The sequence below is a fragment of the Chenopodium quinoa genome, unplaced genomic scaffold (genome assembly GCF_001683475.1).
Source record: "Chenopodium quinoa cultivar QQ74 unplaced genomic scaffold, ASM168347v1, whole genome shotgun sequence".
In the NCBI taxonomy this organism is placed as follows: Eukaryota; Viridiplantae; Streptophyta; class Magnoliopsida; order Caryophyllales; family Amaranthaceae; genus Chenopodium; species Chenopodium quinoa.
Window position 1 is genome coordinate 446,215 of NW_018743381.1, and position 13,651 is coordinate 459,865.

Consider the following 13,651-nt stretch of genomic DNA (forward strand, 5'->3'; position numbering starts at 1 on the left):
ACAAAGAAATATTTTATGTCTCACAAATAATATCTCTTTGTTACACATAATAAGAAACGGAGGTAGTATTATTATTAGTGTTGTTCTTACAGAGTAAATGAATGCGAGGTGTCTAATACTTCATCCTTCGGAACGAACAAAGTTACAAATAGAGCTGGGTATGGGCCAAGCTGACACAAAAATGACCTAATCGGGCAAGAGCTATCACAAGCTTGATACGACTTGACTTTAGATTGATGGCCATGTCCTATATATGAACATTATTTTTGAATTTTGGCATGAGCTCGACATGAGTATGGTGGGTTCATTTGCGTATTGGCTTATTTATATTTGACCAACTTACTAAAAATGTAAACATTATTTAGAAGGCCTGCTAGCACTGTACAACCCGAAAACTACATGTTGCCATGTACTCCGTAGTATATTGGACGAGTTTGGCACGCGACTTATTTTTTGCTCGTTCCATGTAGCCCACTTAAGTACGTGACACGCTAACATAGCACAAAATGTAAACCTGCACAGCCCGGTCCATAAACTGGCGTTTGTTTGTAACCACTGTCTGAAAAGAACAAAAAAATTAAAAATACTGCCACATTTGGCTGGCTCTTATGGTGGGGAGTCTGAAGATCAAGTGAGCAATGGGCAAGAAGATTAAACGTTGATATCTAACCAACAAGCGACTGCCACGTAGCCGAAAAAATCTAAACACTGTTTACTCCCTTTTGTCAGGCTCACCATTTTATTTTCCCCTCTCATTAGAAGAAGATTATACCACTCCATCCTACATTCCCACTTTTTTTTTTTTCACTATTCCATATTCAATTTTTACTTTGATCTCGATTTAAATGTCACATTACTAGTAAAATTCCGAATATACTATTTGAGAGTGGAGATAATTCCAATAGTTTAAACTTATGTAGTCGTATTACTCCGTAGAAGAATATTATGTATAGAGCGATACCATTATTCCATCACCTCAACATTCGAAAAATTATACTCCGTAAGTAAGGATAGTTGAGGTGTATGAAAAGCCACGTAAGAAGCTCCCGCCTAAAGTAACTTCTACGAACACACTCACACCACATACAGTTTCAATCCGTTAAAAATAATTTCCTCTCCAAAAAAAAAAAAAAAAAAAAAAAAAACAGAGGAGAGAGAAAATGCAACTCTTCTCTTCTTCATCATCATCTTCAACCTCAACTTCAACCACAATTTTCTTGAATTCTTCAAAGCAGTCCTCCAAAGCTAGATTATTTCCAATCAAATCCCTACAATCTCCTCCTTCGAACCTCACTGTACCTTCCTACACCTCCTCTTCTTCATCTTATTCCAACAATGAGGTCTCCCCTGTTTTACAGGAACCCAAACTCGATGAGGTTTCATCGAGGAGAGAGAATTTGGAGCAACTCCTTGTTCGCCGTCCGATGATTCAATCGGACGGCGGAGATGAGGAGAGAGAAAATGAAGTCGAAGGTGGTGGAAGTAGCAGTGATGATGAGGATGAGGAGGAGGAAGAAGAGAAGTCGGCGTTGGATCGGAGTTTGGAGAAGTTTGCGAAGAAATTGCCGATATTTGAACCGGGTAGAGGTGAAGAAGGGGATGAAAATGGTGAAGTTATTGAGAAGCCATTGAAGATTAATTTGGATTTGGCTTTGTATAAAGCTAAGATTTTAACTAGGAATTTTCAGTTTGATGATGCTGAAAATATACTACAACAGGTATTTTTTTTATTATCTATTCTGTATTATACAAGTATTATTTTTTGTTTCTTTATCTATTTTTATTTGCGAAATTGTTGGTTGATGAAATGATATTTTCATTAATGAACCAATGAGCATTAGAATTTTAGATGGTTTAATATTAAATGGGAAAAGTTAGTGTATTGGTTAAATAAAACATACTCTTATTGAGAAATGTTTTGACATTTGTATCCATTAGTGGTCGTTTGGTTGACATATCCAAACTATCGGAGTTTATTGGATTGTAAAGTGGGAAACATAAAGTTGTTAAGTAGACACATCGGAAATAGGCTCTAGTTACCACAACTTGAGGTAATTGTTTCTGGAGTGCCTAACTTCGTTTAGACGAGTAGAGTTCTTTCATAATTCTATAGAAATGTTGCCTTTTGGTGTTGAACAAGTTTTAGACCATTGCCCTTCTAATGTTAAAGAACAAATTGTTCCTTGATTAATAACAAGGCATTGACATTTTCAATATTAAAGAACTTTCCAAAGGAAGTAAATTAGTTCTTTTGCAAAACCAAGTAATTCAGAACATTTAAGGAATACAATCTATACAACAGTCTGTAATGGCTCATATGTTAGGATTGTTGTTAGACTTATATTAGTAATGATTTGATATGGTTATGTTTGAAGTGTATATACTATTGGCCTGAAGACGGGAGGCCATATGTGGCATTGGGGAAGGTACTGAGGAAGCAATCAAGAATAACTGAAGCAAGGGCTGTTTATGAAAAAGGCTCTCAGGCTACTCAGGGTGAAAACCCTTATATCTGGCAGGTTTGTTCTGATGATCTACTATTCCGAATACTAGCAGCTTCATTCAATGATGAATTGCTACGAATCTATCCAAAATTTTCCTTTCAATATATTGCAGTGTTGGGCTGTGCTAGAAAGTGACTTGGGAAATACAAGGAAAGCGAGAGAACTATTTGATGCGGCTACAGTTGCTGATAAGAAGCACATTGCAGCGTGGCATGGGTGGGCAGTTTTGGAGCTAAAACAAGGTAATATTAAGAAGGCTAGGAATCTTCTTGGCAAAGGTATTAAATACTGTGGTGGAAATGAGTATGTATACCAGACTCTCGCGTTGCTTGAAGCTAAGGCTAATCGCTATGAGCAGGCCAGCTACTTGTTTAGACAAGCAACAAGGTGTAATCCCAAAAGTTGTGCTAGTTGGCTTGTAAGTGTTTCTTTTTTCCTTGTTCTTTTGATTTTTGCTTATTAACCTGTCATTCAACTTGTGTCAATTTCTGCATTAAAGCAATGAATATTAATAATGTTTAACTCTGTTCATAGAGGTTATTATGCTGAAACTTCCTATGCAACTCTTGTCTTTCCAAAATCAGGCCTGGGCACAGTTAGAGATGCAGCAGGAAAACAATCAAGCTGCATGTTATTTGTTTGAGGTAACTGATCATAACAATATGGAATACTATGAATCATGATGAAATTATACAAAATTTATGGATTAATCCATGAAATTCCAACCCCAATTTCCGTTTACAGAAAGCTGTTCAGGCTAGCCCAAAAAACAGGTTTGCCTGGCATGTATGGGGGCTATTTGAGGCTAATCTTGGAAACATTGACAAAGCAAGAAAAATTCTAAAAATAGGTCATCTTGTAAACCCGAGGGATCCAGTACTTCTTCAGTCTCTTGCTTTGCTGGAGTACAGGCACTCCACTGCAAATGCTTCCAGGATTTTGTTCAAGAGGGCATCCGAGTTGGATCCTAGGCACCAACCCGTATGGATTGTAAGAGGAGCCTCACCAACCTTTTTCATGTTTTTTTGTTATTACTTGTAGTTTGCCTACAAAGTGACTAATTATGTATGTTGCTATTCAGGCCTGGGGTTGGATGGAATGGAAGGAAGGTAATATATCCACTGCAAGAGAGCTGTACCAGAAAGCTCTATCTATCAACTCAACGACAGAAAGTGCTGCTCGTTGCCTTCAGGTAACAATCAAATCTGATATGCTACTTCAAAAACCATGCTTTCTGTATAACTTGTAATAATGGCTGATAAAATTACATTGCATCTATTTTTTGCACTTCAAATAGAACTGGTGTATATATGTTTCAGGCGTGGGGTGTTCTGGAGCAAAAAGTTGGAAACCTGTCTGCAGCTAGGAGATTATTCAGATCGTCTCTTAACATAAATTCACAAAGCTATGTGACATGGATGACTTGGGCTTCTTTGGAGGAGGATCAAGGAAACTCTGTGCGTGCTGAGGAAATCCGTAACCTCTACTTCCAGCAGGTTAGTAACTGGTAGTCTGGCTTAAGGTTTGATGCTCATATACATGATGCTAATAGTCCTTCGTACATTAGTTTTTTTTTTTGTTTTTTTTTTTCAAATGAAAACAATCCAACTTATAAAACCTGGAGATACTACTGTTTTAGAAACTTGAGGCATAGTTTATGCTCAGGTCCTGTTGTACATGGTTTCTGATTTCAATAATACCTATCTTTGACAGCGCACAGAAGTAGTAGATGATGCCTCCTGGGTGAACGGGTTTCTAGACATCATTGATCCAGCACTCGATAGCATAAAGAGACTCTTGAATTTAGAGCAGGATCCATTTGGAAAGACCCCAGATTCATCAGAAGTCAAGGACACTGATGAAGGATCATCGCCCTCATCAGAGGTAAAAGATGCTAGGTATAAGAGTGGTTTTGACTTGGATTCATTCATCAAAGAAAAATTTTCCCTTGACCCAAACAAACTCGATGACCAAATGGAAACATCATTGTTGTCCATAGCAAAAAGTAAGGAACAAAGAACTGCATTCAGACCAAGGCAAAGATACAAATAGTTGTTGCCTTGGAAAAATTTGAAGTCCATAATCTTGTTCTGTATAGTATGAAAAGAAAAATTCATTTCATGAGCTGTGTATACATTGTAATGAAACAGAAAAATCTATTCTTGTTACTGGAGAACATAGTCGCGTTATAACAAAATTCCATTTTATTGAGGCAATTGATTTGTGCTAAGAAAACTGCATTACAAGTATTTGTTTTTCCCTTCCCTCACCAATTGTAGTCAAGCATAAGGATCAAAGACAAAAATTCTGAAATCGTGCCCTTCACCCTGTTTTTTCAATGATACGTACTTTAGGAACCCTAATCAAACAAAACGTCAACGGAATAGTATTGGCAAACGGAGAGGCTAATCACATTGAATTTTTTCCAACTCCAACAATATTATGGGAACTTAACCCTCCAATAATTACAGTATATAGATTCTTTGAATCCCAAATCCCCAAGTATCAGCCTGGATGTTTTAATTCCGTAGTTTAGGTTGAATTCATAGTACTCCAAGTTTAAGGGTTTTTTTTTTAATAGTGAGTGAACATGGCCTTAGTATTGAAAATGAAGGTTTATTGTTTTTGAAATATTTGCATGTTTAGGTAATATTCCAAATGCAATTATAATTAATCTACGAGAGAATCTTAATCAAAGAGTACAAATTTAATTTCATTATTGTTGATAGCTTCCTTGCGTGCTTCTACACACTCTTTATACATCATATGTGTATATAATTAGTCACTACTTTCAATAGGAAGATGATCAGGTCTTTTAACAAAGGTAAGGATAACAGTATTTTGGATAGGCTTCAAATAAACTCCAATGGATGTAATAATGTCAGAAGAAGAGCTGCCATGAAATCCACCAAATTGATCACCCTGTCCCAAGCTAAAGCTGAATTTATCGACGTGTACAGATCCACTTCCATACGGGCCATAGGTAGCTTTATTGGTTTCGATTGTCAATGACATCAATCCACGCCCTCTCTGGTCTCTATAACCATGATACCCACTCACTCTTGTGATGTACTCACTTTCTCCGCCTTCCATCAACGCCACCTGTACGTCATTATTATTCACAACAATTAGACACTTAGTAACTAACAGATACTCCCTAGCTAGCTTAGGATCTTGTTTGATGTGTCTCGATCAACACAATATATAAGCTAATGAGATCAATATAATTAATTGGATCAAATCAAACTTCTCATTGTTTCTCTATTTATTTAATGTGAGACTACTCATATGCAGAATTAATTGAACGTGCAATATATATACTAAGTAAGAATGAGAAAAGAGAGACCGTATCAAAGGTGTGACCATCGAGATATTGGGAGCCGAATATAGGAGAAAGAATCAATTGGCCATCTTCAATGTATTGGAATGAAAGGGATTTGATATAATTATTGTCATATGATATGAACATTTGAGCAATTTTCGTTCTTCCCTTTTCATCCCAATCAGCTACTATAATCTTGCCATCATCACTGCTTCTTGGATAAAATCGACTATTTGGACTTGGAAATGGACCCACTTTTAGCATTACCGTTGTCGCATTTTCTTCTTCTTGATGAGTAGCTTCCTTTGTCATGGGGGATTAAATTAAATTTACCTAGACAAGTAGAATAATTGTTACAACAAAATGTTCATACTTAAAAAAAACTCTTGTTACGAGAGTGAGGGATAGCTCAAGTGGTTAGAGCTCCCCTCCCGATTACAAGAGATCTTGGGATCGATTCTCATCACTGCATATGTGTGATATGTTAAAATTAAAGTTCGATCAAATCCATTACCCCACAAGCAATTCATATCTCCCTTAGCTTGTGGTTCATTCATTTTAAAAAAATAATAAAAATCTACCTTAATTGCTCATAAAGTACATATTAGTCTATATGGAAGGGTTCAACATACCTTAGTTTGGAACGATGATTGCACCTTTGTAAAAATCTAAGAGTTTGTTAAATGAACTAAGTTGGGTTTCATATAACAATAATCCAGATGTTTAATTTTAATTTGTGTATATATGGTCCAATTAAGGTAGCCGTGAGTTGCAAGGAAAAGTTGCTAAGTACGTACCATAATAATTAAAGCTATAAAAATTGTGAGTTCCAAAAGCGAAAGTAAGGTATTTGATCAAGTCATCCAAAGTTCTTTCCCTCGTCGCACGACAAGAATTCAGGATTTATCGAAAACCTATTGCTTAATACGAAGTAACAAAGTAAACATACATAAGTTGAATTAAAAAAAAAAAAAATGAATAAAAAAGGACCCCTTCTTAACAAATCTGTCTCAACCACCTGCAGAGATAATGGTTTGAGAACAGTCGAAGATTTTCCTGAGAACCCAGGTGCTATTAGCAGGACAACTAACACTAGAAACATCCCTGTTCTTAATATAATAAGCATCAATCCATTTCACCCAAAGCTTATCTTTCTTACAAGAAATGGCCCAAAGAAGCTTGCAGATAGCAGCTTTGTTCCACGAAACCATATCCTTAATGTTCCAAACCCCAGCAACTCTAAAAAGACAGAAAGTGTTCCAAGAGACATGAGCTTTTTTATAAGAAACAGTATTGCCAGTCCATAAAAACAATCTACAGATCCTCTGAATCTCCTTAATTACTTTCTTACGCATTATGAAAATCTGGCACAAATAAAACCGTAAACTCAAACGAATAACTTTGACCAATTGCAGCCTACCTGAGTAAGCAAAAGTTTTAGCAGTCAAAACTTTAGCTCTAGCAACCACCTTGTCAATCAAAGGCTTTCAAAACAAAATAAAAATAAAAAAAACTTGAATGCTTTTCCATGCTTTTTGAAGAATTTCGGAGGTTATGGAGCCCGGTGGCGAAAAGTCTTGAGGCCCTAGGGGATACATCTCAAGATCATATAATGCTGTTTGGAATCATATATGACCATTATATATTGTCATAAATGTTCGTGGTAAGATTGAGTTCACGAAATCGGTGCAAGTTGTGAATGGGTAAATTGACCGTTTCAAGGCAAATTGGATGGTACCACCAACATAATTTGACTCCTGGAGGGTATCAGGGACCATGGTAAACATCTTGATTTTTTTTTTCCAAGCTAAAAAAGGTAAAAAAATTCCATAATTGTAGGCTATTATCCACGCTTTTTAAGGAATTTCAGAGGTTACGAGACCCGGTGGCAATGTCTTGAGCCCCTAGGAAATATATCTCAGGATCATATAATACCGTTTGTAACCGTATATGACCATTATATGTTGTCATAAATGTCCGTTGTAGGCTTGAGTTCACGAAATCAGTACAAAATGTTAACGAGTAAATTGACTATTTTAAAGCAAATTAGATGGTTCCACCCACCTACTTGGACTCCTGGAGGGTATTATGGACCATGGTAAACATCTCGAAAATTTTTATTTCCGAGCGAAAAAAGGTCAAAAATTCCAAAATTGAAGGCTATTATCCACGCTTTTTGAGGAATTACGGAAGTTACGGGATCCGGTGGCGAAAAGTCTTGAGACCGTAGGGGTTATATCCCAGGATCATATAATGCCGTTTGGAACAATATATCACCATTATATGCTGTCATAAATGTCCGTGGTGGACTTGAGTTCACGTAATCGGTGCAAGTTGTTAATGGGTAAATTGACCGTTTTAAAGAAAATTGGATGGAACCACCCACCTACTTGGACTCCTGGAGGGTACTCCGTATTAGGGACCATGGTAAACATCTCGGCAATTTTTTATTTCCGGGCGAAAAAAGGTCAATCCAAAATTGAAGGTTATTATCCATGCTTTTTGAGAAATTTTGGAGGTTATGGAGCCCGGTGGCGAAAAGTCTTGAGGCCCTAGGGGATACATCTCACGATCATATAATGCCATTTGGAACCATATATGATTATTATATGCTATCATAAATGTCCGTGGTAGGTTTGAGTTCACAAATCGGTGCAAGTTGTGAACGGGTAAATTGACCGTTTTAAGGCAAATTGGATGGTTCTATCCACCTAATTGTACTCCCAAAGGGTATTAGAGCCCATGGTAAACTTCTCGGCAATTTTTATTTCCGGGCGAAAAAAGGTCTAAAAATTCCAAAATAGAAGGTTATATACACGCTTTTTGAGGAATTTCGGAGGTTACGGGCCCGGTGGCGAAAAGTCTTGAGGCCCTAGGGGATACATCTCATGATCATATAATGCCATTTTGAACCATATATGACCATTATATGCTGTCATAAAGGTCCGTGGTAGGCTTGATCGAGTTCATGAAATGGGTGCAAGTTATATACGGGTAAATTGACCGTTTTAGTGCACATTAGATGGTTCTACCCACCTAATTGGACTCCTGGAGGGTATTAGGGACCATGGTAAACATCTCGGCAATTTTTATTTTCATGCGAAAATAGGTCAAAAAATTCCAATATTGAAGGTTATATACACGCTTTTTGAGGAATTTCGGAGGTTACGAGGCCCGGTGACGAAAAGTCTTGAGGCCCTAGGGGATACATCTCATGATCATATAATTCTGTTTGGAACCATATATCACCATTATATGCTGTCATAAATGTCCGTGATAGGCTTGATTTCACGTAATCGGTGCAAGTTGTTAATGGGTAAATTAACCGTTTTAAAGTAAATTGGATGGAACCACCCACCTACTTGGACTCCTGGAGGGTATTAGGGACCATGGTAAACATCTCGGCAATTTTTATTTCCGAGCGAAAAAAGGTCAAAAAATTCCAAAATTGAAGGCTATTATCTACGCTTTTTGAGAAATTTTGGAGGTTATGGAGCCCGGTGGCGAAAAGTCTTGAGGCCCTAATGGATACATCTCAAGATCATATAATACCGTTTGGAACCATATATGACCATTATATGTTGTCATAAATGTCTGTGGTAGGCTTAAGTTCACGAAATCGGTGCAAGTTATGAACGGGTAAATTGACGGTTTTAAGAAAAATTGAATGGTTCCACCCACCTAATTGTACTCCCGAAGGGTATTAGATACCATGGTAAAATTCTCGGCCATTTTTATTTTCGTGACAAAAAAGGTCTAAAAATTCTAAAATTGAATTGAAAGCTATTATCCACGTTTTTTTAGAAATTTCGGAGGTTACAGGGCCTGGTGGCGAAAAATCTTGAGGACCTTGGGGTTACATCTCAAGATCATATAATGCCGTTTGGAACCATATATGACCAATATATGCTGTCAAAAATGTCCGTGGTAGGCTTGAGTTTACGAAATCAGTGCAAGTTGTTAACGGGAATATTGACCGTTTTAAAGCAAATTGGATGGTTCCACCCACCTAATTGGACACCCAATGGGTATTAGGGACCATGAAAAACTTCTCGGCAATTTTTATTTCCAGGCGTAAAAAGGTCAAAAAAAGTCCATAATTGAAGGCCACGATTTTTGAGGAATTTCGAAGGTTATGGGTTTCGGCGGCGAAAAATCTTGAGGCCCTAGGGGATGCATCTTAGGATCAAATAATGTCGTTTGGAACCATATATGACCATTATATGATGTCATAAATATTCGTGGAAAGCTTGAGTTCACTAAATCGATGCAAGTTGTTAACGAATAAATTGACCGTTTAAAAGCAAATTGGATAGTTCCACCCACTTAATTGTACTCCCAGAGGGTATTAGAGACCATGATAAACTTCTCGGCAAATTTTAATTCCGGGAGAAAAAAGGTCTAAAATTCCAAAATTAATTAAAGGCTATTACCCATGCTTTTTGAGGAATTTCGAAGGTTACGGGGCCTGGTGGCGAAAAATCTTGGGGACCTTGGGGATACATCTCAGGATCATATAATGCCGTTTGGAACCATATATGACCTTTATACACTGTTATAAATGTCCGTGGTAGGCTTGAGTGTACGAAATCGGTGCAAGTTGTTAACGGGTAAATTGACCATTTTAAAGCAAATTGGATGGTTCCACCCATTTTATTGGACACCCAGAGGGTATTAGGGACCATGGCAAACTTCTCGACAATTTTTATTTCCGGGCGAAAAAATGTCAAAAAATTCCAAAATTGAAGGTTATTATCCACGATTTTTGAGGAATTTCGGAGGTTACGGGCTCGGCGGCGAAAAGTCTTGAGGCGCTAGGGGATACATCTCAGGATCAAATAATGTCGTTTGGAACCATATATGACTATTATATGCTGTCATAAATATCCGTGGTAGGCTTGAGTTCACTAAATCGGTAAGTTGTTAACAGATAAATTGACCGTTTAAAAGCAAATTGGATAGTTCCACCCACCTAATTAGATTCCCGGAGGGTATTAGGAACCATGACAAACTTCTCAAAAAATTTTATTTCTGGGCGAAAAAAGGTATAAAAATCCCATAATTGAAGACTATTATCCACGATTTTTGAGGAATTTTTATTACGATTTTTTTTTTATATATATTTTTTTAGAAAGGAGTAAGTAATAAATTAATATTTCCTCAAATACATACTTTTTATCTTTGCTAAATAACCTAGTCAATGAAAATCAACCCTTAAGTGATAGGGTTCAATCCTCACCCCCTTGGCCCCTCCTTTAATCCTACGATTAAATTTATCTCAGTCATTAACTTTGGATTATTAAATTATTAAAACTTGTCATACATACCATCATTTATGCATCAGAATGAAAAATACTATGGAGTAAGGGTCTGTTCACATTTACTTAATTTCAGTTCAGTTCAGCTTTAATCAGTTCAGTTCAGCTCCAATAAGTTCGGTTCAACTCTTAATTTTCCTCTCTCATAAAATATTCATTTTAGCTCAATTCAGTTCAGCTCCAATCAGTTCAGTTCAACAGCTCAGTTCAGTAAATGTGAACAGACCCTAACTGTTTATATCCATTAAATAGAAACCTTTAATGTTCAATTACTAATTGCACAAAAAGATTACGAATGAAAGGTGTCTAGGTGGGGGCGGAATAGATAATTAAAGTGTAAGTAAATGACAATAAATGGAATTAGTACAGTACATCTAGATAAGAGTATAACTAGTAATAAACATGGTTCACACGATTCAATTCATATTCATTGCATCGTCCCTCGATCTCTACATAGTCAACCATGCATATGTACAATCATTTTGAATAAGATGCACCACCTACTGTACAAAAAATCATCATCATTTCTATAACGTGGTATTAATTTACTTCGTATGAAATGATAATCAACCACAACTTTATAAGTCATAATTTCATAGCCATATCATAAAATCCCCACTAGCTTATTCTTATTCACACGTTATTCCTCCCTTGCTTCTTCCCCCTAATATAAACTCAATTTCTCAATTCTTCTCGCCTACTTTTAAAGTCACCCATCTCCAATCGATCCCAAGTTTAATTAATTCCTTCATCTACCTCGTTCGATATATATTTCTCCATCGTACTATACCATTTCAAGTACTAACTTAGACATCGGAGGAGGTTTCACCTTTAGAACCCTCCCCGTCTTGCAAGTATACACAAACGAACCTACAATCATCTCTTAAGAGATCATCTTCGATTCAACACGTACCACAACAATTATCACAATTAAAATGGAAACAATAGTACTATACCCTGCACCATTTGTAGGTCACTTAATCTCAATGATTGAACTAGGTAAACTTCTTCTAACACACTCTCCTTCTATTTCTTCCATCACCATTATCATCCCAGATTCTCCGATATGCCGATCTTCGACGTACTCCTCTTACGTCTCCTTTATCTCCTCCTCTTTCCCTTCCATCACCTTCGTCTTCCACCCTCCCGTTCCTCTCCTTCTCGGCGACCTTTCCAAATACGACGATGTCGAACAAATCACGTACGAAACTCTCCGAAGTAACAACACCAATGTTCTCAAATCACTCGAATCTATTGCTCAATCCTCAACTATTTCCGCTTTTATCCTCGACTTCTTCTGCTACTCGGCGGTTGAAGTTTCTCAATCACTTAATATCCCTACTTACTTTTTCTTTGCTTCCGGTGCTTTTGTTCTAGCTTTCTTCCTTAACCTTCCTATATATGATAGAACATATACCGATTCTTATAGGAATCTTCGTGTTTCGCTTGAGATTCCTGGGTTGTTTTCTTTTCCTACTAGTAGTATGATCGAATGCATGCTTGATCGTGGGGAAAGTTATAAGGAGTTTGTCAAGTTAGGTGAGACTTTTCTTAAATCAGATGGTATTATCGTTAATACTTTCGAGTCGTTAGAGATTAGAGCTGTTAAGGGTTTAAAACAAGGGACTTGTCTTCCAGGAGCTAAAATTCCACATGTTTATTGTGTTGGGCCTTTGATAGCTAAAAATCGAGGCGGTGAAGGAGGAGGAGAAAGTCGACACGAGTGTCTAAGTTGGCTGGACTCACAACCAAGTCGAAGCGTGGTGTACTTGTGCTTTGGAAGTGGAGGTGTGTTTTCTAAGGAGCAAACAAGGGAGATAGCTCTAGGGTTGGAGAATAGTGGGGTGAGGTTTTTATGGGTGGTTCGTATGCCACCAAAAAAAAGATAAGGCTAAGGTGCTTTCAAGGTCATTGGTGGAGCCAGATTTGGACTCATTCCTTCCTGAGGGGTTTTTGGAAAGGACTAAAGATAGGGGTCATGTGGTCAAGATGTGGGTCCCGCAAATTGATGTGTTGGGACATGGGTCGGTAGGTGGGTTTGTGACTCATTGTGGATGGAACTCGACTTTAGAGGCAGTGTGTGCTGGAGTGCCTATGGTGGCTTGGCCTTTGTATGCCGAGCAAAGATTTAATAAGATTTTGATTGTGGAGGAGATTGGGATTGCGTTACCAATGGATGAAACGGAGGATAGGTTTGTGAGTTCGAGTGAAATTGAAAGGCGAGTCAAGCAAATTATTAGCTCGGAAGAAGGGGATGTGGTAAGGGAACGTGTATTGGATTTGAAAAGCAAGGCTGAGGTTGTATTTAGTGAAGGAGGCTCATCTGAAGAAGCATTGAATTTGCTAGTTAAATCATGGAAAGATGGACATGGCTTGTAATTTTTTTCGTTGATTATATGTCAGCATGTCACACACATTTCAAAAAAATAAAAAAATCGTAATTTGACATATCTTGTGGACTTGTGACTTTTTAAATGATGTGATATTGTGACCACAAAATTTCTAGC

General features: G+C 37.4%; 2 protein-coding genes and 1 pseudogene across 2 annotated transcripts; 2 read left to right on the top strand and 1 right to left on the bottom strand.

The window, feature by feature from the left end:
• The first annotated feature begins 1,108 nt into the window (after positions 1-1,108).
• On the top strand, positions 1,109-4,720 carry LOC110738232 (protein high chlorophyll fluorescent 107-like). Its single transcript, XM_021918607.1, has 8 exons — positions 1,109-1,718; positions 2,376-2,519; positions 2,617-2,922; positions 3,089-3,148; positions 3,249-3,494; positions 3,586-3,696; positions 3,824-4,000; positions 4,218-4,720. Exons 1-8 carry the CDS (start codon positions 1,161-1,163, stop codon positions 4,554-4,556), a joined length of 1,941 nt encoding a protein of 646 aa, XP_021774299.1. The 5' UTR covers positions 1,109-1,160; the 3' UTR covers positions 4,557-4,720.
• Positions 4,721-5,180: 460 nt separating this feature from the next.
• LOC110738233 (inactive protein RESTRICTED TEV MOVEMENT 1-like) lies at positions 5,181-7,331 on the bottom strand. The gene is made up of 3 exons (XM_021918608.1): positions 6,459-7,331; positions 5,851-6,159; positions 5,181-5,606 (listed from the first exon to the last, which is right to left on the bottom strand). Exons 2-3 carry the CDS (start codon positions 6,136-6,138, stop codon positions 5,283-5,285), a joined length of 612 nt encoding a protein of 203 aa, XP_021774300.1. The 5' UTR covers positions 6,139-6,159; positions 6,459-7,331; the 3' UTR covers positions 5,181-5,282.
• A 4,171-nt stretch (positions 7,332-11,502) lies between these two features.
• Positions 11,503-13,594, top strand: LOC110738235 (annotated as a pseudogene).
• The last annotated feature ends 57 nt before the right edge of the window (positions 13,595-13,651 follow it).

Bases quoted from the DNA above. Each gene is read 5' to 3' on its own strand.
- LOC110738232 (XM_021918607.1), top strand. From the start codon at position 1,161: ATGCAACTCTTCTCTTCTTCATCATCATCTTCAACCTCAACTTCAACC. The intron at 2,520-2,616 runs GTTTGTTCTGAT...AATATATTGCAG, and splicing joins AAAACCCTTATATCTGGCAG to TGTTGGGCTGTGCTAGAAAG. The intron at 3,697-3,823 runs GTAACAATCAAA...TATATGTTTCAG, and splicing joins GTGCTGCTCGTTGCCTTCAG to GCGTGGGGTGTTCTGGAGCA.
- LOC110738233 (XM_021918608.1), bottom strand. From the start codon at position 6,138: ATGACAAAGGAAGCTACTCATCAAGAAGAAGAAAATGCGACAACGGTA. The intron at 5,607-5,850 runs GTCTCTCTTTTC...AATGACGTACAG, and splicing joins ATGGTCACACCTTTGATACG to GTGGCGTTGATGGAAGGCGG.